The following is a 23,073-nucleotide window of genomic DNA, read 5'->3' as shown; positions in this document are numbered from 1 at the left end:
TTTCACATCAGCAAAGCAGCGCAACTTCAATGCGACGGAGCGGAGATAAACAGTGGTGGTTATGAAAGCTTCGTCCATTCCATAGATTTTAATGTGGACATTCAGTGGTAAGGCTTACCTGGCTGTGATCCGCGTTGAATGGGACTTCCAAAGCTGCAGTCTTTTGTTAACAGCCAGTGCTTACCTCCGTGAATTATTTCCGACGATTGCTTATCTTCATTCTTCTCCAATTGATCCTTAATCCATGCTCTGTTTGGTGAGGATTCTTCTTACTCCTTGTGTGCTTGTTGTTTTTTTGTTGACAAAATATAGCAAATTCAGAAAACAAATAAGTCTCTGAGAGGCTGAGGCCGGGCCTGGTCGCAATTGTGTGACACGCTATCAAAAAAAAATAACTTACTGAGATCAAAATGTGAGGTGAACAATAAGGTACTTTAATGAAATGACGAGAGGATCCATTAGGACAAGAAATTATGATAATAATCAAAGTAATCGTACAGTTTGCGGTCAACAAAAAATACAACAACCCTGTCGTCACCCTCTCTTCCGCACACAAACACCTGCCTCAGGTGAACAGGTGATTATAATTCATTCCTGAGTGCTGCCCATATCCATGTGACCCAAACAAACCAACCCATTGCGATTGCACACACACACACACACACACACACACACACACACACACACACACACACACACACACACACACACACACACACACACACACACACACACACACACACACACACAATAATATCTTATAATAATAATAGTAATGATAATAATACAAACCGTTAACCAAATATGAAAAAATACAAACCTAATTTGATAATAAAACAAAATATATCAACAGTTTACATTTCATGGCTCCTACATAAACTCGTGGCTCATTAGCATACTTTGTATTTGACACCTCATTTTATTCTGTTTCTAATAATGTCACAGTTTTGAATATTAACTGCAAGTGTATAAGAATGGCTTTTTATCAGGAAATAATGTAATTTGCTGTTAACATTAAGGTTGTCTTTTTTTGACATACATAGTTTAAATGAGTATTTGCATTGGAAACTAAAGATAGATGCAGGGATAGGATAGTGAAGAAGCCCAGAAAGGCAGAGTGAGGAGAGAGAGAGAGAGCAGAGCATTGAAACAGGGACTTCCCTGAGCTTCCATCATCTACACGGAGAGAAAAAAATACTCTCGCACACGCAGCCTCCTACATACACACACACACACACACACACACACACACACACACACACACACGCACCCTGTGCTGAGACCTAGCAAGGGGCTTTAAACAGATCACACTCAGTAGAGACAAAGGGACTGTAACTCGCCACAATGGAGGAAAACATGGATGAATCGCAAAGCCAGAAAGGTAAGATGGAAGAATACTTTGATATTCTCTATCTTTAATCAGCTGTGCCATTGTTCTGTCCAACCATTCCTCTCGCTCAAATGGGATTCCTTTGTGTGTGTTGTGGGCAGGGAGAAAAAAGGCGGCATACATGTCCTGCAGAAAAAAAAACTAAGCATAGATCTTTATTTGCAGATTTTTGGCACAATTCTCATAGAGTGTTCTCCTCATCGTTTCAACACAAACGGAACTGTCAGCTGTTTTTTTTTTATCATGTCATTTATTTTTCTGTTCATGATAACACCACAGATTATATAACCCATTTTTTCGTGTGTTTCGATGAATGGGTGCATAAACAAGCAGATTGTTTGGGTGGAGGATGAGAGGAGATGGCAGACTCGAGGGTTGGTGTTGTTTTGGAGGCTGGATGGACAGATGGATGGACAGATGGATGGATGTATGGAGAAGGTGGGAGTGGCAGGGGGGAGGAAAGGGGTAGAAGAGGGTGACAGAGTGTGGGGCAAAAGCTTCCAATAAAGACTAAAAAATCAGAGGGAGGAGGGATAAGTGGAGCAGTGATTGATGCCTCCATTGGGACTTTCTTTGTTAGCCTCCATTGTTGATGCTTCACGCTTGTCTGAACGTCTTTCCCTCTCCCTCGCTCTCTGCATGTCTCCTTTGCTCTCTACCATTTATGTCGCTCTCCCCTGTCCCTCCATTTTCTTATCACTAGTCCTGTTTCTTTATGTCATTTTTAAATCATGTATGTTTTAAACTGGATCCTCTCAGTGTATCAGTCTGTCTGTCTGTCTGTCTGTCTGTCTGTCTGCTTGTTTTTCTCTTTCTAAGCCTCTATTTTGACTCATCTCTCTCCCACCTCCATCAGTTCCCTCCTTCTCATCCTACATACATTTTTTGCCTTGCTGATAGCGTAGACATGTTTTTCCTCGCATCCTCCCATATTGTGTTGTTGCTGTTGGTGGTAAAATGGGCGTGTCCTTTTTCTTCATTGCAGCTCTGGTGTGAAATGAGAGATAAGCAGTGCTGCTCACAGGATGTAGAAATGCAACGAAAACAGAGGTGTTTCTGAGGAAAAATCCTATTATTTGCTTTTATCTCCATATTAAAATGTATTAACACAGTATCCACGGTAACATGTTTAGGGAATTATCTTCTGTTTTGTGATAGATTGATTTATGTAATTTTCTGGAAGGACCCTGTTTTAGCCTTTCAGAAAGCCAAATATGTATTTTTCTTGTTCGACATTCATTTTTCTTCACCCCCACTCCTGTTCATTCCTTCAACTTATTCCCATCACACACCCATCTCAAGATTAGGCCTTCCCCCGATTGCACTGCTAAAAGAACATGCTCACCTCAAATACGTGTGTGTGTGTGTGTGTGTGTGTGTGTGTGTGTGTGTGTGTGTGTGTGTGTGTGTGTGTGTGTGATCAATAAGACAGAGACAGATGCAGACCAGCTGTGCATTTGCATTGTGTACATGGACTTCATTTTGGATTGATGAATGGCTTTTAATAAATGACTGATGGTTTATTTAGAGGCTCTGTCAGAGTGTCGCTATGTCAGGGAGTCGTCTGGGTGTTCAATCATTTCAAAACAAGCTCTAGCTGCTGGACTGTCCCCCCGCTCTGCACTGTGATAACTCTGACACGTCTTCTGCTGAACTTGACTGAACACACGACAGGAAGAGATGGCTGATGGTGTGATGCTGATGTGTTGAGGGCTTTTATCTTTTATAATAAACATATTTTCTGTGCAACATGACTAATTCATAAGTGGTCCAATGTATTATTAACCCGATGTAATGATACCAATGGATTCAATTAATGATCTTGAAATAGTAAATCAGTTGAAAATGTAATTACGCGAGTAATCCCAGTGAGAGTTCCAGACAACATTTTAATAATCGGGATGGGGGGGTAACAGGATATGGTCTGCAGGAGCTACAGTGAAAGCCTCCCCCGGGGGGCAGCAGCTTTATTGGAAAGGTAAAAAGGTTGTAGCTGACATTACAACAGTGATTTTAAGAGGTTTTGCCAGCTAATATGGTATAAGCCTATATGTTCCAACTATTGTTCTTTACTACATATAAGTGTTCTTCACTTTGTCTCTTTTCCTCCAAAAGTCACGTTTAATACTGCTGACTGTGATCTACTAGGACTTGTTGCTCTTCCCCTCACAGGATCATCCCAGCATACATTTCTCTTGAAGTGAATGAAATCACAAACTTAGACTTCAGCCACAAGTACAACTATTACCGTGATGGGGAGGAAACATTACACACACACACACAAACTTATTCCACGTGAAATTGAAATCACACAATAGCGCAGGTATTGTTTAAATTACCCCACCTACCATGATAAAAAAAAAAAACTCCTGAAGATATTAATTGAATTTCAAGATCCAATAGAATGTAGTGTTGAAGCTTACCATCAGCTGCTCCTCACAAAAAGATGTTGTGTTATTTACAGGATCCTGTTTACGATGCAGTAACAGATCCTGATATTTTCCACAGGATGGATATAGTGGCATGTTCTCTAATCTAATCTGAGAGTGTTAAGATGATTTGCAAAGGAGACAGGTACCGAGGTACAGCTGTACTTGGATCTGCTCCTTTCAGCTGACTAACATTTAGGGTTATGAAGGTTTTGGACCACAGATATTGAAACATCGACACACAAAATTCAGTTTTTGTTAAACTTACTTCAGTGACACAGGAAAAAAAGCACCTCACCTCAGGTGTATCAAATATGTTTTCCATGGATACCTGGATAGGATTTTTGGCCACTTCCTGAACCAGCAGACTATATGAAGTGTTTCTAATGTAATATAGAAGCCAGTGGGAAAGCTGAGTCCATTATCTGAAAGTGTATTTGCCTCATATCCATTTCATTATTGTGACCACTAATAGAAAGGAACCTAACAGAGAAAGGAGCGAGTCGATACAAATTGCCTTAGCAGGCCCATAGAGGGAGAGAGAGTGGGGAACTGATAATTCATGCAGTCAGCACTTCTGTACTTTTCTTTGAACACTCTTCTAATGTAGTGAAAGACCTCCAGAACGGCAAATGATATCCAGATGAACCTCTGTTGATATGTTTAGTATATTTAGGAATCATCCCATCATCCCACAACAGCAACAGGAAGAGGGTTTGTTCTCATCTGACCTCCAAAAGTTATCAGCTGGTTCATTGGTTTCTCCTGCATTAACTGTATAGTCACAAATAAAGACAGGTTAAATAATCCATCAGGGTAACGAGCGTCTCAGTAGCATCACTGATACACAGCTCAATCTGACAGAGTGATGGGGGGCGGCAGCAAGGATTTGTGCATGAACAGAAAAATGTATTGACAGTAAGGAGAATCATATCAGGATGTGTGTGTGTGTGTGTGTGTGTGTGTGTGTGTGTGTGTGTGTGTGTGTGTGTGTGTGTGTGTGTGTGTGTGTGTGTGTGTGTGTGTGTGTGTGTGTGTGTGTGTGTGTGTGTGTGTGTGTGTGTGTGTGTGTGTGTGTGTGTGTGTGTGTGTGTGTGTGTGTGTGTGTGTGGAGGAGTGGTGCAGTCACTCCACAACGCACAATGATCACAGATCTGGTGTGGGGCAGATGTGGTTGCCTTCAGATGGTGCTCATCAAAGATCATTGGATGAGGTTAATCTAAAGGATCCAGCCATGTGATTATACACCATCAACTTCATCACATATTTTCCATTTCATTTGGTTGTTATTCTAAACTAAAAGTTAAATTGGAAATGATCCACTGGGAAGAGTTTTAAAAATCTATCAAATCTAATAACTGTAAAGGCACAGTCATTGACAGGTCATTGATCTGGACGACAGACAGGGGGTCACCATGAGGCCAAAACATAAGCTGTACAAAACATTCATTTACATTTCCAGTTGATGTCATCTGCACAAACACCAACAGGAGCCTGCTTTGATGAGAACAGAAGAATACCAACATATACACCACGTAAAAGATTTCAAGAAGAACACAGTAAACAGGTTTAATAGAACATTACAGAAATACACAATGTAGGAGAAAAGGTGTAGGACACTCATAATTCAAGATGCAGTACATTCAATAAATAGTAAAACACGTATCCTTTTGCTATTACGGAATAATATGTTAAAGTTTCAATGACATTGTGATGATCAACGTTCTTATCAATGCTGCAGATGTCACATCCATCTGAAACATTTACCCCTTACCAAATTAAGAAAAAACAAACACACACACACACACAAATTTAGATGCAGTAAACAGCCGTTTGTGTTTATCCTGTCCCACTTTTTACCAGGTCACCGGGTCTTTCCTGCGTTTAAGCCCAAATAGAGAAATATGGTGAGGGATTATAACATTCACACACACACACACACACACACACACACACACACACACACACACACACACACACACACACACACACACACACACACACACACACACACACACACACACACACACACACACACACACACACACACACACACACACACACACACACACACACACACACACACACACACACACACACACACACACACAAAGAGTGATAGAAGCAGAACTGCTCAGTCATACACATGCAGAAATAAAGATATTTAGTGTAAGACACTCACACTGCATAACAGCCTCTAAGACACGTCACACACACTTCCTCCCCTGTCTCCATCACACCTCTCTTTGTGCTGCCATCTGCCTCACAGCGGTGCACAAGCGTGTTCTGATTCGGACTCTTTTAAGGCTTTTCTGAACATGGAACGGCTGAGCTCTGTGTATAAGGAAGCAAAATTAGCATGTAGTACCTTAGCAATGAATCTTTTAGTCAGTCAGAGCAAAATGGTACCTTCCAGGGCATAGCAGCCATTTTTGTTCCTCCATTACAGGCTCATACTATCGAGAAGCACATTTTAAATTGTGCTTTGACAATTTTCACAAATGAAGACAACAATGGAAATGAAGACAGACTGAGTTCTTGAGGAATGGATGCTGTGTGTGTGTGTGTGTGTGTGTGTGTGTGTGTGTGTGTGTGTGTGTGTGTGTGTGTGTGTGTGTGTGTGTGTGTGTGTGTGTGTGTGTGTGTGTGTGTGTGTGTGTTTCTGTGCGCTCATCCCTGTGTGAAAATGTGCATTACTCTGTCTGTATTGCTAGAAGAGCAGCACTGTTGCCATGACAACGCTACAGGCAAAGTGGGTCAGCAGGCTCCTGCCACACCCCTGTTGGCATAGCAACAAGGCTGGTCAATTAAACCTGAGCAGTGCGATGACTCACACACACATGCCCAAACACACAAACAAACCTCTATTCTGTGCAACAGGAAGGGGGAGTGTGTGTGTGTGTTATTTTATTTATCTTTATCTTGCTTTCTCTAGGATTGCTTCTCTGTCCAAATGTAGGCTTATTTTGTGTGTGTGTGTGTGTGTGTGTGTGTGTGTGTGTGTGTGTGTGTGTGTGTGTGTGTGTGTGTGTGTGTGTGTGTGTGTGTGTGTGTGTGTGTGTGTGTGTGTGTGTGTGTGTGAGTGTGTGTGTGTGTGTTGGCTGATAAGGATTATTTAAGAGTAGGGACTTTTAAAGCAATAGACAGACACCTGTCTAGAGATGGAGCACCTGTTATTCTCCATCATGTTTGGAAGCTGCCTGGGCAGCATTGCTCCTAAAGCAGTTGGGGGGGGGAGGGGGCGCTACCTGAACTCAGAGGCTCAGAAACATCGTTTTCTGAAGCAGGGTTGAGCGAGACTTATTCAGTGAGTTGCAATCTGTCACACACTAACAGAGTGTTGAGGGTGAATCGTGCAAGTTTTGGAGGGAAAGTCTCTCTGTTCCAAGTCCTGTTGGGATGGTGCAATGTCTCCTGCCCCTAGTTGACATTGTCTGGAATGTAGACGTGTGGGTTGTTGAAGTATTTCTAGACTGAAGATGTCTGTCCTGTACCTTTCTCTTTACTGAAGATAACTCTTCATCTCAGGCAGCCACACATGTGAGGCATTGTGTATTATCATTCAAGATGATGTTTGGCATATCATCGCTGATAGAAACTGTATGACTCCTCCATATGTCAAATTTGTGTTTATTTTTGTAATAATGTTACATTCCAAACCTCAGAGATCTTATCTAAAGTGCTAACATTTTTTTTACTGAACATTTTTTTATCATGTAGGTCATTAAAGTGCACTTCACAAGGGCCTTTCCAAAGACAACAATTCCATTTTCCCAACTTACCTCTTAATTTCCCAACTTACCTCTTAATAGAATTATTCATACAGATATCTTTAGTTTTATGTCTGTCTTCGTAGTGGTTGTGCACGGTAATTTGTTTGTGTGTTCACAGCACTTCAGCAGCACCATCTTTTTCCAGAAATTTGTCTCGGTTGCTGTTATCTAGAAAGTTTTTATGGGATGATTTCCTCCATTGTTGGATGGAAAGTACTGCAGACTTTTCTCGTTCCCAGCGTTCCCCCTTGTTCCTGAGCTATACTCACTATTTACTCAGGCTTGGTGTCTTAAAGCTAAAAGATATGCATCCAGGATGTATCTTGTTCCTGACACAGAGATGGAACTGGAAGTTGTCGTGTTCTGGAAAGTGACACAGGTTTTGTATGTAATCAGGCGTGTTGTGATGTGATGTGAAAAGGGTCTTCAACAACTACATCCAGAATATTTCAAACATAAACTGATCAGTCAACAAACTCTTTGGTAACACTTCCCTCTGCAGATCAGAAATGATTCGTCACCGTTCAGAGGAGAGGCAAAGGCAGGGGGCTGCCACCACTCGTTTGCAGTGCTCCTCTACTTGTTACAAAGTGACTCTCATTGATATTTTAGTTTGTGTCAATGTCTAGTCTGAGCTGTGTGACTCTTGTTAAAGAACATGGATGTTGCTCATCACCAGTATGAATACTTGCTTTCAGCTTTTCACGTAGGCTTTTGGAATCATCTTATTTGCAAATATGACAGATATATATGTATATACAGTATATGCATTCTGTATTCGATAATCATTTACAGCTTAGATTAAACTTCTTAAATGTGTTTTTTCTCAAACTAATCCCATGATTTGTGTGTGTCAGGCTGTAAGGAGTGCTGTGAGCGGTGTGTGGGCAGCCTGCCCTGGGCCTCGCTCATAGCTACCATCCTGCTCTACATGGGGGTCGCCCTGTTCTGCGGCTGCGGCCATGAAGCTCTGAGCGGCACCGTCACCATCCTGCAGAACTACTTCGAAGTCATCAGAGCCCCGGGAGAAACTCTGGATGTGTTTACCATGTGAGTGAGCTGTTTTACCCTTATTTCTCTGGGAGTTGAAAAAACGTTACGTGTAGATTTGCATGTTTTAATAACTATTCTAAAAAACATTACATTGTATTCATCACACACATTTCTCACCAAGAATAAGATGGACTCCTCACAGTTAGGATGGACTCCTCACAGTTAGGATGGACTCCTCAGTTAGGATGGACTCCTCACAGTTAGGATGGACTCCTCACAGTTAGGATGGACTCCTCAGTTAGGATGGACTCCTCAGTTAGGATGGACTCCTCACAGTTAGGATGGACTCCTCAGTTAGGATGGACTCCTCAGTTAGGATGGACTCCTCACAGTTAGGATGGACTCCTCAGTTAGGATGGACTCCTCAGTTAGGATGGATTCCTCACAGTTAGGATGGACTCCTCAGTTAGGATGGACTCCTCACAGTTAGGATGGACTCCTCAGTTAGGATGGACTCCTCAGTTAGGATGGATTCCTCACAGTTAGGATGGACTCCTCAGAGTTAGGATGGACTCCTCACAGTTAGGATGGACTCCTCACAGTTAGGATGGACTCCTCACCGTTAGGATGGACTCCTCAGTTAGGATGGACTCCTCAGTTAGGATGGACTCCTCAGTTAGGATGGACTCCTCAGTTAGGATGGACTCCTCAGTTAGGATGGACTCCTCATTTAGGATGGATTCCTCACAGTTAGGATGGACTCCTCAGTTAGTATGGACTCCTTGTAGTTTTTCCTGAAGTATCTAAAGGTGCTTTTATTTGTCCATCAAAAAAAAAGTGTAGTTTCCCCACAGCACACATCGATAGGATTCGCTGTGGCATCATCACTGTGTTCACTAGTGTGCAGTCCGATCCTCTGAACATTGCAGTCTCTTTTCCTGATGAATTCCAAGTATTTCACAACCCCATGACGTTCTTCACTGAAGTTAAGAGATAGTGGTTAGGACAGATATGGACCCAGTTCTTTCTGACAATTAGACTGCGACCAAAAGAGAGAGCCAGCCCGCAATAGACCCACATGGCCGGCTCCATGATGCCAAGATGAACCACAACCACCAGACCTGTAAAGGAACACACAGCGACAGACAGGCAAAACATGATCTACTACACCAATGCCAAAACCAACCCACCCCCTTCCATCGTCTTCCTTGAATTTGTTTATGGGTACACAAGATGATTTAGTTGATATAAGATATAATATAAAGTCTACAAATAACACTTCAAGAATCAGTATTGGAAATAAACACATCCTCACACTCCTTCTGTGTGTTTGTGTTTGTGTTTGCGTGGTCTCTTGGCAGTATTGACATCCTGAAGTACATCATCTATGGCCTTGCAGCTGGGTTCTTTCTGTTTGGAGTGTTGCTGCTGGTGGAGGGCTTCTTCACTACGGGGGCCATCAGGGATCTATATGGAGAATTCAAGATCTCTGCCTGCGGACGCTGCCTGACTGCATTCGTAAGAAATATTTGTAAAAGTGCATTCCATTTGATACACTGACATTTAAAATAGTATTGTTAATATTCACAGTGCTCTGTGAGTAGAAGAAACTGAGGATATAGTGGAATAGCTGTTAACATTTGATGTTGTCACATTCTTCCTAATGAAAACACCAAAACCAACATGAATTAATCCCGATAACTGACTGAATTCATGATTATCAATATCATAAATAAAGCATTATGTTCATATGAATAAAACAGAACAATACATTAGATTTTTATATATAATACATTTTCACATTCTGTTCTCATTAGTATGTATTGATAGCAGTGTTTCAAAGTTTGAGAAGCAACCTGAGCCCGCTGATCTCTGCATCTTTATTCTGTGACACATTCCATCGTCTGTGCTTCTGACTGAAAAACCAGTCTTCATTTCTCTGTTAGTCACGTCTGAGTCTTGCGGAGGAGGCAGACAGAGAGCGAGAGAGACACAAACACACACACACACACACACACACACACACATTTGGTCACACTTCTCACAGTCAGTCCTGGATAACTGTAATTTTCTTTTCTTTTTAATGAAGTTTTTAAGGTGGGTTAATAACGCATTGTGTGTGTGTGTGTGTGTGTGTGTGTGTGTGTGTGTGTGTGTGTGTGTGTGTGTGTGTGTGTGTGTGTGTGTGTGTGTGTGTGTGTGTGTGTGTGTGTGTGTGTGTGTGTTTGCAGCTGATGTTCCTGGCCTACCTGTTCTTCCTGGTGTGGCTAGGAGTGACGGCCTTCACCAGCCTGCCGGTCTTCATGTACTTCAACGTGTGGTCCATGTGTCAGAACACCAGCCTGGTGGAGGGGGCCAACCTCTGCCTGGACCTACGTCAATTCGGTATGCATAATTATCCAACATTCACTCAATTGTTATCTGTGAAATTGAAATTCTGAGCTTAAGATGTTGTAAATGTGGAAGAAATGTCTGTGTCTCCAGCTTTTTGGTTTGAGTGGAAATTATTTCCAGCGTGTGGAGCATCAGGTGTGTGTGTGTGTGTGTGTGTGTGTGTGTGTGTGTGTGTGTGTGTGTGTGTGTGTGTGTGTGTGTGTGTGTGTGTGTGTGTGTATGTGTATGTGTGTGTGTGTGTGTGTGAGTGTGTGTGTGTGTGTGTGTGTGTGTGTGTGTGTGTGTCTCAGCTGACAGGTTGCCAGTTTTAATGTTCTGTCTGGATCCTGAGTCTGGGCTGGTCCTGATCCCCACTTTATTATTGTTAAGAGAGATCGTCAGCATCCACAAGATCAATCTTTCCTCCCTTAGAGACGTTCACATCATCATTTTTATCATCTGGACTCTACAGCCCCGGAAAAAAGGAAGAGTCCACTTCAGCATAATCAGTTTCTCTTGTTTTATTTTTTATAGGTACGTCTTTTGAGTTAAATGTTTTTGTGTTTTTTTTATTGTATTCTATAAACTACTGGCAATGTTTCTCTGTGTTGGAATTCAACACACACTGGAATGGCTGCCATACATATAGAGATAAAGATTTAAGAACAAATTGGAGTGGTCTCTTCATTTTTTCCACGGCTGTAGGTTGCAAATGTATCATCTTTGTAATCAACACACATGAATCAGCTACAGGTCTGTGCCTCACGGGGAGGGATCCTCCTCTGCTGCTCTCCCCCAGGGGTAAAACATGTTTTCCCTGTCAACTGTGGGGTTTTCTTTGGGAGCTTCTTCTTCCTTCTATGGTGAGGGTCTGTGGACAGAGTATGTGCGCACTGTAAAGCCCCCTGAGACACATTTGACACATGGGGCTCAAAAAATCCAATTTGAATGATTGATTATTATCCACAGAAATGGTTGGTTGCCGTTTAAACACAATCTGTCCTTGCATCTTGTGCTCCTTGAAAATAGAATTTTAGTAAAAACAAGATTCCCAGAGCTGGACATACCTCTGCCTGAGGAACACGCCGGGGTGAATGCTCCCACAATGCTGGCTCTCCCTGCTGCACGACAGGAAACATCTCCTGCTTACTCCAAAGGAGGAGGAGCTCTAAACTCTCCTGGACTTTATGAGTGCTTTACTGAGGCAGACGGCCATCCTGTGTAGTTAGGATGATTGGTGTATGTTTTCACACTGATCACACACTGTCCGCTTCCTCCATACACAATCTGCAGACACTCTTGGCATTTCCTGGAGAAAGGCTTTGTCCTTACTTGTGTGTCTTTTTTTTGGGGGGGGGGGGGGGGGTTGCTTGTCTTAAAGGATATATCGTCTGTAAAAACATACTGGTGGCGAAGTAAAACGCAAAACAGAGAGTTCAGTAATTGAAATAAAGTGTTTAATTTAGTTTAAATATGTTGGGTAAAGTACCCCTGTTTAGCTAAATGATTTGTAATTCACAGGCATCCGTCATAACCCACAATCATTTCTCACTATATAATGTAGATTTTGCGAATATTTACAACATTTCAAAAAGAATTCCCTTCTTCATGCAGGACCTCATTGGACATAATGTATAAGTGAATGTAATAAAATTAGAATTAAACGGCTATATTAATAAACTGACAACAAGATTCAAATCAAATGATTGTGACATAAGCACTGACTGAATGGTTTTAGCACTCTGTAATTCTTTGATGCTCAACCATGAATTTCTTGAAATAAAAAAAAAGATTAATGGTTCCATTACTGCTTAAAACTTCTGACTCCATATTACATAATTGGTTTAACTGGAGATTAAGGAGTGTTAAGTGCAGACATTGCAGTGACAGTCTGTCCTCACCAGGGAGTCCTGCAGCAATGCCCCCTGCTGGCCGATCCTTCAAACTGCACATGGTCCATCTGTCATCCAACTCCAATCTCCTTCCAATGAACCGCTCCCATAGCAAAGAAAAATACACTTCAACCGTACAATAAAAAACTGGCTGATTATTTTAAAGTTTCCGATTCGTTCATTTTCAGGTCAAGCTAAGTGCATTCCGACATTCCCAGGGTGCAATACCAGTGAATCAATAATATTAGTCAATTTTAATAACATAAATACAGAGATATAGGAAAGTAATCAGAAATGTGTATTTATCTCATCTCCAGATTCAGTTCATGTATCTGCATTCTTGTAAGACATACATGTGTGAAGTCCAGACTGATGAAGAGTTTCTGCTTTCAGGAGCGGTGACCATCTCTGAGGAGAGGAAGGTGTGTACAGGATCCGAGAAGTTCTACAAGATGTGTGAATCTAATGAGGTGAGAACAAGTGTGACCACATTTGAAAAACACACACTATGATGTATGACTTTTGTCAACACTAGACAGAGAAAGAGATGAATGAGCACTGCTTGTGTTCCAGCTGGACCTGACCTTCCATCTGTTCGTGTGCACACTGGCAGGAGCAGGAGCTGCTGTCATTGCCATGGTGAGGAACCCTATTCTCATATCTGACTGGCCATGAGCCCGGTGTTATCTTGTCATTTATTGTGAGGACCACTGACTCCTGGGAAAAATTCACCCATTGCTCACTTGAAAATGTTGATGGAAAGCACTCCACATGGCACCGTCATTGGAGCACAACACTCTCATCTTTCTTTCTAATGAAACACAAACTTCTTACACTGGGAAATGATTTATAAAAAGACTGGTGAACATTTTCTTCAAAACTAAACTAAATTGTATGCATACACACATTAACTCTCATTAACCCCCCCCCAGGTCCATTTCCTGATGGCTCTGGCTGCTAACTGGGGATATCTGAAGGACGCCAGCCGGATGCAGAAGTATGAGGACATCAAGTCCAAGGAGGAGCAGGAGCTGCACGACATCCACTCTACACGCTCCAAAGAACGCCTCAATGCATACACATAAACACACATCTATGGGGAAGTAACACACACACACACACACACACACACACACACACACACACACACACACACACACACACACACACACACACACCGACACACACACACACACACACACACACACACACACACACACACACACAATGCAAACATGGATTCAAATTGTGATAAATTTGCAGAAACATTATGACTACAAAGACTCAATGCAGTAGAACATTGGCTCGGTGATCTATGCTAACACTTTAGCATCTGCTATGTTGGTTTGCTCCATTCTTTTGTTCACCCTGGCGTTAGACGGAAAGGCCTTAAGCTGAACCTCAGAGAGCCCTTCCCTCCCCAGAGGAGAGGAGCTGGTGAGGGCAGATTGCATTCTGCTAGAACTGATTACAAGATAGCTCAATTAGAAATGTTCCAAACGGAAGTCTGGCTATGAAACTCTTCATGATATTTCTCTTAAACCTAAATTTACAGAGGCCGGTCGAAGACTTTTGGGGCCTTAATAGTGCAGGGCTCCTTCACATCCCAATTCACCACTGTGGCTTTGCAGTGTGTGCATGTGCAGAACAATCAACAGAAACTGTCATATAAAAAAAGTCATATAAATCTACCAAAATAACCATGAGAAGGCACTAAGCAAAACAAAAGGAAGTACAGTGCATGTTAAACATAGCACAAGAAACTTGAAAGATAATAATAAACACAAGCAATGAGCAGAAGAACCCAAAGAGATTTAATTTGATTTGATTGTGTGCGCTGATGTTTGGCCCGCTCGGCTTTTCTTTTTTTCCTCAAAGGTAAAGGATTATTTTCTTTGTGTTAGTTTTACTGGCTGGCCATCGCACTAAGATTAACCATATATTAAATTATAGCAAAGTGACCACCATAGATCTGCTGAGAGATGTTAGCATGGCACACTACAGTCAACAATCTACAGCGCATACACACACACACACACACACACACACACACACACACACACACACACACACACACACACACACACACATAGATGGCTGAATGGTCGGTGTTGTATGGTGGTGTCATGCTGTGTCGTGTTGTATCGCCACATTATGATGACGGTATTGCAGAGAAATATGGTGCCCAAGGAAATGTGAACCTCCCGGGTACAAACTGCCCCCCCCACTCCCTTTTCGGCTCCTTTTTCTCCTAACCCTACCCATCTTCTCCCTCTACCATGTAACCTCTCCATCTGGAGCCCACTTTCATTAGCGATTGTTCTTCCACCTACTGGTACGTCCAACAAGTGTTGGGTTTCTGAAATACATGTTATTGTGATGATGATGATGAACGATATGTTGGTTGGCGATAGTCTCAGATGAAGATGATGTCAGAAATGATCCGTTGATATCTCTTTATCCTGCTCTATAAGTCAGGGTTCCTTGAGCTCACTTGAAATTTCAGAGTTAAAGCTCCTGAGTTGCCGGTGGGATCGTCATTTGGAACACCTAGTGAAACGGGACTCTGTGTGTGTGTGTCCCCCCCCCCCCCCCTCCAGTTTGTGTAAACTGGCGATGTGTCCTCTTAAACAGCACATGTTAGCAGCACAAAGTATTTTAAACATGTGTATGTCATGTTCTCATCAGTCTGATGAATAATGTTTTTCTCACTTTTTGGAATTTTGCCACATTTATATCAGTATTATTTATGTGTAATTTTAACATTGAGGGTATTTTAACGGGGTAGGTGTGTGTGGGGGGGTGGGGTTATATCACTTTCACATCTTAATGTAATGATTCATAATGATATATCTAAGTGGTTCTGCACGCTCACAAATACATACAAAACACACGCACATGCACATGCAGCACTATCTGGAGCGCTTCTTTTGATTTGATTTGTATATCTCTTTCAACAAGCACTAATGAGAGCAAAATAAACAATTACTTATACGTTTTATTTGTAATATCACTACTAAATGCTAATATTCACCTGGTCTTTGGTGACGTGAACAGCTGTGAATTCTGGGAGGTTTGTTGGCATCAGTGAAGCTGTGAACTCTGATGAAGAGGGAAATGCTCGGTAAGGAGAGCTTTACTGCAGAGGTGTTGCCTTCAGGCTGCTCCCAGTTCCTGTGGAGTATCTCAAAGGTCTGCTTCTACACTAGATGGTGTTTATTTTCCTCTGCAGAAACTAAAGTAACCAGCGAGGGGAACTTTAAATGAGATTTTCTAGAAAGAGATACATTTTGATTCCAGCATACATTTTCTGCTCCTTCTTTGGCCGATTATTGAGTAAACCTATTTACTACAAAGTTTAACTTTATGTTTTTGTTTTTTTACATATGCAGTGTATACAGCACTTCATATTGAAAATAAGAGTTCATAAGTCAAATAGTGATAGAGGACGGTCAGTGTACAGGGCTGTTCTGTTTCTGTCATGTGTTATTGAGCTGTAGGAGGGAGGACTCTCTATCTGCCAGTAGAGATGACTGAGAGGGAACCAGTCTGTCTTCAGGAAGACCACCGGACACAAACACACACATACACACACACAATCACTCTCACACGCATGCACGCACGCACACACACACACACACACACACACACACACACACACACACACACACACACACACACTACCACCGTCATTATTCTGAGCCGTACTTCTTTGCTGTTTTACTTTTCAACTTCTCACCAAATACATTCCACTACTTTATTATCAACTTTTAATCTTCAAGACTTTTTAAATGTGAAATCATTTTAATTAGAAAAAAAGTTAATGTTTTTTTTTTTTCTTTTTCCTTTCTGTGGGCAGTATTAAGCACTGAAGCTACATTAACTCTGTAAAAAGATATACATATATGTGAAACAGTGGAGGTGAGAGGCTGGGAGAATGACTCCTGATGGGGGGGTCTGCAGGAAGCGGCTCAGTCCCAATGTCCTGAGCCGGTGCTCCCTGACAGCTGCTCTCACACAAACAGCAACACACACAGCCTTAGCAACATGTGGGTTCTAGGAGTTTGAGAAATGAACAGTGTAGTTGATATTCTGGCTGATTTAAAGATAGTATACATTTTAATATCTGGAAGTTAATGTAGAATTGAAAACAATCTGCAATAATGTAAAATACACAAGCTGTTCATTTCAGTAAAGTGAGTAAGTTATTTGAAATAAAGTCTGTGACTATCTGAAGTGTCAGGACGGGCTATTTGATCAGAACTAGGTTGATCAACCAGAGCCTGGAGGCTTTCACTCTTGACCCTCAGAGTGATGGTACTACGTGCAATAACACGAGCTGTGCAGAGTGTGTGAGTGTGTTACACTCTGACGTGTAAATGCAGCTTCATTTGACCAAACCCGTTCCATCAGTGTGGGGGGGGGGGGGGGAGCCTCCTGCAGACCCTCTGTCAAGGGTCTCGGCTGCATCAGTATTTTTAAGGTCTAGTTTTACAGTAACAGTATTCTATCATTTCATTGCCTGACAATGGATGTCATGTCAGTGTTTTTAAATGAAAAAAGTATTTGTGCACTTATTGACCATTGTGAGCACTCTCTTTCTCTCTCCCCAACCCCCCCCCCCCCCCCCCCCCCTGTTATTCTTGGTGTGTAAGTGCATTAAGGTCCTCTCTGTGGGATCTGTGTATAGTCTTGCAGCATTGGTTATAATCTGAAGAAATAACTATGATGAAAATGAATGAATTCATAATAATGAAGATAATCTTATACTAGGTAAAAAAAAAGAAAAAAAAGACAGTGAATCTTGTTGTTGTTTGTGGCATGGTTATGCATTCAATGGTCATAATTTCAATTATTAAAACAATACAAAAAAAAAAATCATTATTTCCCACTGGCACTGTTCTGCTGTTTGGTTTGTTTTCTTCTTCTCAGTGTGCAGTATTGCCATTCCTGTTGCTAATGGTGTCGCTAAGCTAGCCTGCTTGCTCAACTGTTTACCACCAGAGCAATATATTGTAGCAGTTTGACTCAATTCCAGACGTTAAGTAACTTTCTGGCATTCAAGTGCATGAATCTATGATTGCAAGTCTTGAGTGATATGATCATGGTGTTCGTTATTGTTGACCCTAATAAAGCAGATTTGCCGATGTGGTGTAATGTATTGCTCTGGCCAGCCCCCCCCCCCCCCCCCCCCACTTCTGCTCACTTCCTCTTTCTCATGTATGCCTTTTAGGCTACAATCCAACACAGCAGAAGATGTCAAATCTCAAAATGTCCTAACAACTTTGGCTCTAAACATCCATCCCGCGTAGAGACTCACAGAAGCATGCGTAAAGCGCCATGCAGCCTAGCAACAACCACAGAGCCATCTCCCTCTGTCACCACTAACAGGGCAAACCTTTTATTTCAGGTTATTTTCAAAGCATATTCAGATACCACATCTGAACATGAAGAAGTAAACATAAACATATAACGTAACACTTGAATTGGATCCCCCCATATGGATATTACAAACATATATCTAAGATGTAGTTCTTCCTTCAAGAAAATGTGAAATTTCGAATGCAGCGATAATGATGACAAATCACAAACAAAGAAAATGATATTTACAAATGAAACTGCATTAAGACTGCTGCTTTGATCAGTAAGAGGCTGTGAGCGGAAGTTATTCCACGGCTCCCTGTGAAGATGAATATGTGTATTGACACGTACTCATCCTGCGTCCTTCTTGTCTACCCAATGACCATGGCTGAAGAAGGATTAAAATGACCATCCCATGATCCTGACCGCATGCCATTGTGACAGGATTCAGAGAACTGACCATGTAAGCCTGATAAAGCCTGCATGTCGATCACAGGAGAGTTGATCTGTAACCCTGTGTGGAGAAGATCTGATCTTTAGTGCAGCTCTTCGACCTCAGTGTGTCATCGGATGAACATCAGATCGGCTCCTGTCTGAAGAACTGAAGCAAGATCTGACCGCTGGTGACCTGTCTTTGACCTTCAAAGGATCCTCAGATCTATGGGGTGTGTCAGGTTGGACATGTTGGACATTGGGGCCACTTTTGTTTTGATGCACCATAGTATTCTAGCCTTTTGATTTACTTCACTCTTTTAGCTAAGTAGCAGGCTTTATCTGATTCACTCCTCCACTTTTGTACACATCTGTGCCAGCAGCTTGGGGAAGACAGTGACTTTTTTATTTGTAAAGACATAAACTTGCTTGCGTATAAATAAAATGAAATAATACACTTGTGTTCTTGTTAATAAGGAAATGTCTCGAGTTTGTGTCCTCATTTCCTTTAATAGGAGTTCTGCTGTTGTCCAAAGGCTTTGTAGCTAAAATGATATATTATTCAGAACTCTATTGATGGGGTAATGTTATAGTGTCCTGACAGGAATGTAACGCTGCCCTGCACAACCTTCTGAAGTAAGATCATGTTTTTTCATGAGTAATAAGTTGTCCATCAGAAACACGGGCACAATATTTAATGGAACAACATCTTCATCTGGTGACCATTTTAATAGAAAACATTTTCACTAAAATAATCCAAAATTATTTGGATTATTATAAATCTAATCATAATCCCAAAAATACTGACAGAGTGGTGCAGAGGTGAAAATGGTTATCCTGCAAAGAGAGAGAGACTACAGGACCAGCAAGATGGTGTCCACACATAAAGATGATGTGGTGCAAAAAGTCAAGGACTCTGAGGTGAAAGTGTGAGAGAAGAATTACAAAATTAAAAAAGTAAACATTGTGGAAAGGTCTAAAGGTTTTTCATTCATGTATTAGCTGTTTTTAAAGGATGAGCCCTTCAGTCCATCATTTAAATGTCCCAGATTTAGACAAACATAAACACATGAGCACAATTGAAGAGGGGCAGACCATGGAACGTTTTATATAGGAGTAAAATATCTGTAAATGTGATCATGTTTCCCAGGTTAAGAAGTCTCGGTTCAAGTTTTACCTTGATGATATGAATTTGACTTTTTATCCCATGTTTCTGGTTATAAAATGTTGCTACACCAGCATTGTTATCAACCCTAAATTGTGATGTTTTCTGTCTGTAAGCTGTGGGGTTATCCAGTCACATTACAGTTGGTGAAAAAGTCAACTTTGTTATAACCTCATGGTTAACTGTATAGTTACTAATGACCATGTGTTCACCGGATTTCAAAACCATGCGCATTGCAGTTTTCCAGAAGACCTCTGTCATTAACGGACCGATGAACTTGTTTTGTGATAGGAGGAATGCTTTCATTAAGACTCTTTCCATCCCATATACATCCTTTTCCCTTTGAGTCTGTCACTTCTCTAAAAGAGTGGGAGCATCAATATTGAGAGGAGTGACAGAACTTTGATCCAGTGAAATTCAGAATTTTAGAATCAAATAGGTTTTAAATGCTGTCCGAGGTCACATTCACTCTATATTTAGTTCAGTTGTTATTAATTGTGATAGAGTTCCCTGTGAAGTACTTTAGATTCTGTCAGATTTCTTTGGGATTTCCTTTTGCTTCCTGAACAGCATTAATGAGAAATGTTGCTTTTGCATTATTAAGCTCTTTGCAGTATTTCTCAGTGGGGTAAACACTGTCAATGATTGTGTTGTTCTCGAGTGCCATCTTGAGAACACGGTCCCTTTGTTTCATTAGGTTTTCATTTAACCATACCCTGGTTTATGTTTTACTTAATAATACATCTGTACAGTTGTTTTAAGGATACTCATCAAATAATTTCAGTTATCTGTTCTTTTATGTGAGGTGCTCATTCCAATGAAATCACTTAGTTGCATTTTCAAGATTGGTTAGCTGACTATTAGAAGTCTTATACTGTTTAGGCTTTTGTCAGCTGATTCATTCTTACATCAGAATCATATTGCAGTCAAGACTGTCTGCCTGAAGTGTAACACATTATAGTTGCTCTTTAATAACCTGCTGAAGATCAAATGTACTCGTTTCTCGTTTGAGCTCTTTCTTTGCTCTATGTTTTTGTATTTATGTTTCAAATATTGAAATCAAATGATGTTCTTATTATTATATTCTTTAAGAAGAGTATTTTACTGTCACAAAGCACATTTTTGCAGATGGTGGCCTATAAATACCAGTTATAGTGAAAGACATTTTGGCTGAGCCTTGGATTTTCTTTGCTTTACTTTTAATTTAAATATATTATAGGCGTGCACATTTAGTATATCTGTGACTTTTGTGTAGATATATCTTCTGAGTTTAATCTTGTTTTTTTCGGCATAGCACTTCGGATATTAAGATGTCCAGTGAATGATCATCTTGGTTTAGCCACAGACTCCAATACAACACAAGCTTGGTGTTTGGAAACATTGAAGATTTGCAAGCAATCATTTCAATTGGTTTAAATATGTATAAACAGTATATTTTAGGTTTTTTATGTCAGAAGTGTAAAAACAATGTAACTTGTTCTTGTTCTGTCCACAAGTTAATGGATGGTAAGTTGACTGTATTTATATATATATATATATATATATATATATATACAGTGGGGCAAAAAAGTATTTAGTCAGCCACCAATTGTGCAAGTTCTCCCATTTAAAAAGATGAGAGAGGCCTGTAATTTGTATCATAGGTATACCTCAACTATGAGAGACAAAATGAGAAAAAAAAATCCAGAAAATCACACTGTAGGATTTTTAATTAATTTATTTTCAGATTATTGTGGAAAATAAGTATTTGGTCAATAACAAAAGTTCATCTCAATACTTTGTTATATACCCTTTGTTGGCAATGACAGAGGTCAAACGTTTTCTGTAAGTCTTCACAAGGTTTCCACACACTGTTGCTGGTATTTTGGCCCATTCCTCCATGCAGATCTCCTCTAAAGCAGTGATGTTTTGGGGCTGTCGCTGGGCAACATGGACTTTCAACTCCCTCCAAAGATTTTCTATGGGGTTGAGATCTGGAGACTGGCTAGGCCACTCCAGGACCTTGAAATGCTTCTTACGAAGCCACTCCTTCGTTGCCCTGGCGGTGTGTTTGGGATCATTGTCATGCTGAAAGACCCAGCCACGCTTCATCTTCAGTGCCCTTGCTGATGGAAGGAGGTTTTCACTCAAAATCTCACGATACATGGTCCCATTCATTCTTTCCTTTACACGGATCAGTCGTCCTGGTCCCTTTGCAGAAAAACAGCCCCAAAGCATGATGTTTCCACCCCCATGCTTCACAGTAGGTATGGTGTTCTTTGGATGCAACTCTGCATTCTTTCTCCTCCAAACACGACGAGTTGAGTTTTTACCAAAAAGTTCTATTTTGGTTTCATCTGACCATATGACATTCTCCCAATCCTCTTCTGGATCATCCAAATGCCCTCTAGCAAACTTCAGACGGGCCTGGACATGTACTGGCTTAAGCAGGGGGACACGTCTGGAACTGCAGGATTTAAGTCCCTGGCGGCGTAGTGTGTTACTGATGGTAGCCTCTGTTACTTTGGTCCCAGCTCTCTGCAGGTCATTCACTAGGTCCCCCCGTGTGGTTCTGGGATTTTTGCTCAACGTTCTTGTGATCATTTTGACCCCACGGGGTGAGATCTTGCGTGGAGCCCCAGATCGAGGGAGATTAGCAGTGGTCTTGTATGTCTTCCATTTTCTAATAATTGCTCCCACAGTTGATTTCTTCACACCAAGCTGCTTACCTATTGCAGATTCAGTTTTCCCAGCCTGGTGCAGGTCTACAATTTAGTCTCTGGTCTCCTTTGACAGCTCTTTGGTCTTGGCCATAGTGGAGTTTGGAGTATGACTGTTTGAGGTTGTGGACAGGTGTCTTTTATACTGATAACGAGTTCAAAAAGGTGCCATTAATACAGGTAACGAGTGGAGGACAGAGGAGCCTCTTAAAGAAGAAGTTACAGGTCTGTGAGAGCCAGAAATCTTGCTTGTTTGTAGGTGACCAAATACTTATTTTACCGAGGAATTTAACAATTAATTCATTAAAAATCCTACAATGTGATTTCCTGGATTTTTTTTTCTCATTCTGTCTCTCATAGTTGAGGTATACCTGTGATAAAAATTACAGGCCTCTCTCATCTTTTTAAATGGGAGAACTTGCACAATTGGTGGCTGACTAAATACTTTTTTGCCCCACTGTATATATATACAGTATATAGCTCTTTATCTGACCGCATTACCGCCAGCTCCAAGTGAGAGTGGGATAATAGGAAACACTGAAGGAAATGAAACTAAAACCAGAAAA

At 41.2% G+C, this 23,073-nt stretch overlaps 1 protein-coding gene across 1 annotated transcript; it reads left to right on the top strand.

Moving 5' to 3' along the window:
* Positions 1 to 1,341: 1,341 nt before the first annotated feature.
* LOC134865144 (neuronal membrane glycoprotein M6-a-like) lies at positions 1,342 to 14,008 on the top strand. Its single transcript, XM_063884588.1, has 7 exons — positions 1,342 to 1,381; positions 8,450 to 8,642; positions 9,947 to 10,103; positions 10,817 to 10,970; positions 13,244 to 13,320; positions 13,424 to 13,489; positions 13,783 to 14,008. The coding sequence occupies exons 1-7, from the start codon at positions 1,345 to 1,347 to the stop codon at positions 13,933 to 13,935; spliced, it is 837 nt and encodes a 278-aa protein (XP_063740658.1). The 5' UTR covers positions 1,342 to 1,344; the 3' UTR covers positions 13,936 to 14,008.
* The last annotated feature ends 9,065 nt before the right edge of the window (positions 14,009 to 23,073 follow it).

Source organism: Eleginops maclovinus, chromosome 5 (assembly GCF_036324505.1).
Source record: "Eleginops maclovinus isolate JMC-PN-2008 ecotype Puerto Natales chromosome 5, JC_Emac_rtc_rv5, whole genome shotgun sequence".
Taxonomy (NCBI): domain Eukaryota; kingdom Metazoa; phylum Chordata; class Actinopteri; order Perciformes; family Eleginopidae; genus Eleginops; species Eleginops maclovinus.
This window is presented reverse-complemented; position numbering and strand designations above follow the sequence as displayed.

What these genes read in the sequence shown, in the direction of transcription:
- LOC134865144 (XM_063884588.1), top strand. Translation starts at nt 1,345, where the DNA reads ATGGAGGAAAACATGGATGAATCGCAAAGCCAGAAAG. An exon ending in CCTGGACCTACGTCAATTCG is followed by an intron (nt 10,971 to 13,243) that starts GTATGCATAATT and finishes TTCTGCTTTCAG; the next exon opens with GAGCGGTGACCATCTCTGAG. An exon ending in GAGCTGCTGTCATTGCCATG is followed by an intron (nt 13,490 to 13,782) that starts GTGAGGAACCCT and finishes ACCCCCCCCCAG; the next exon opens with GTCCATTTCCTGATGGCTCT.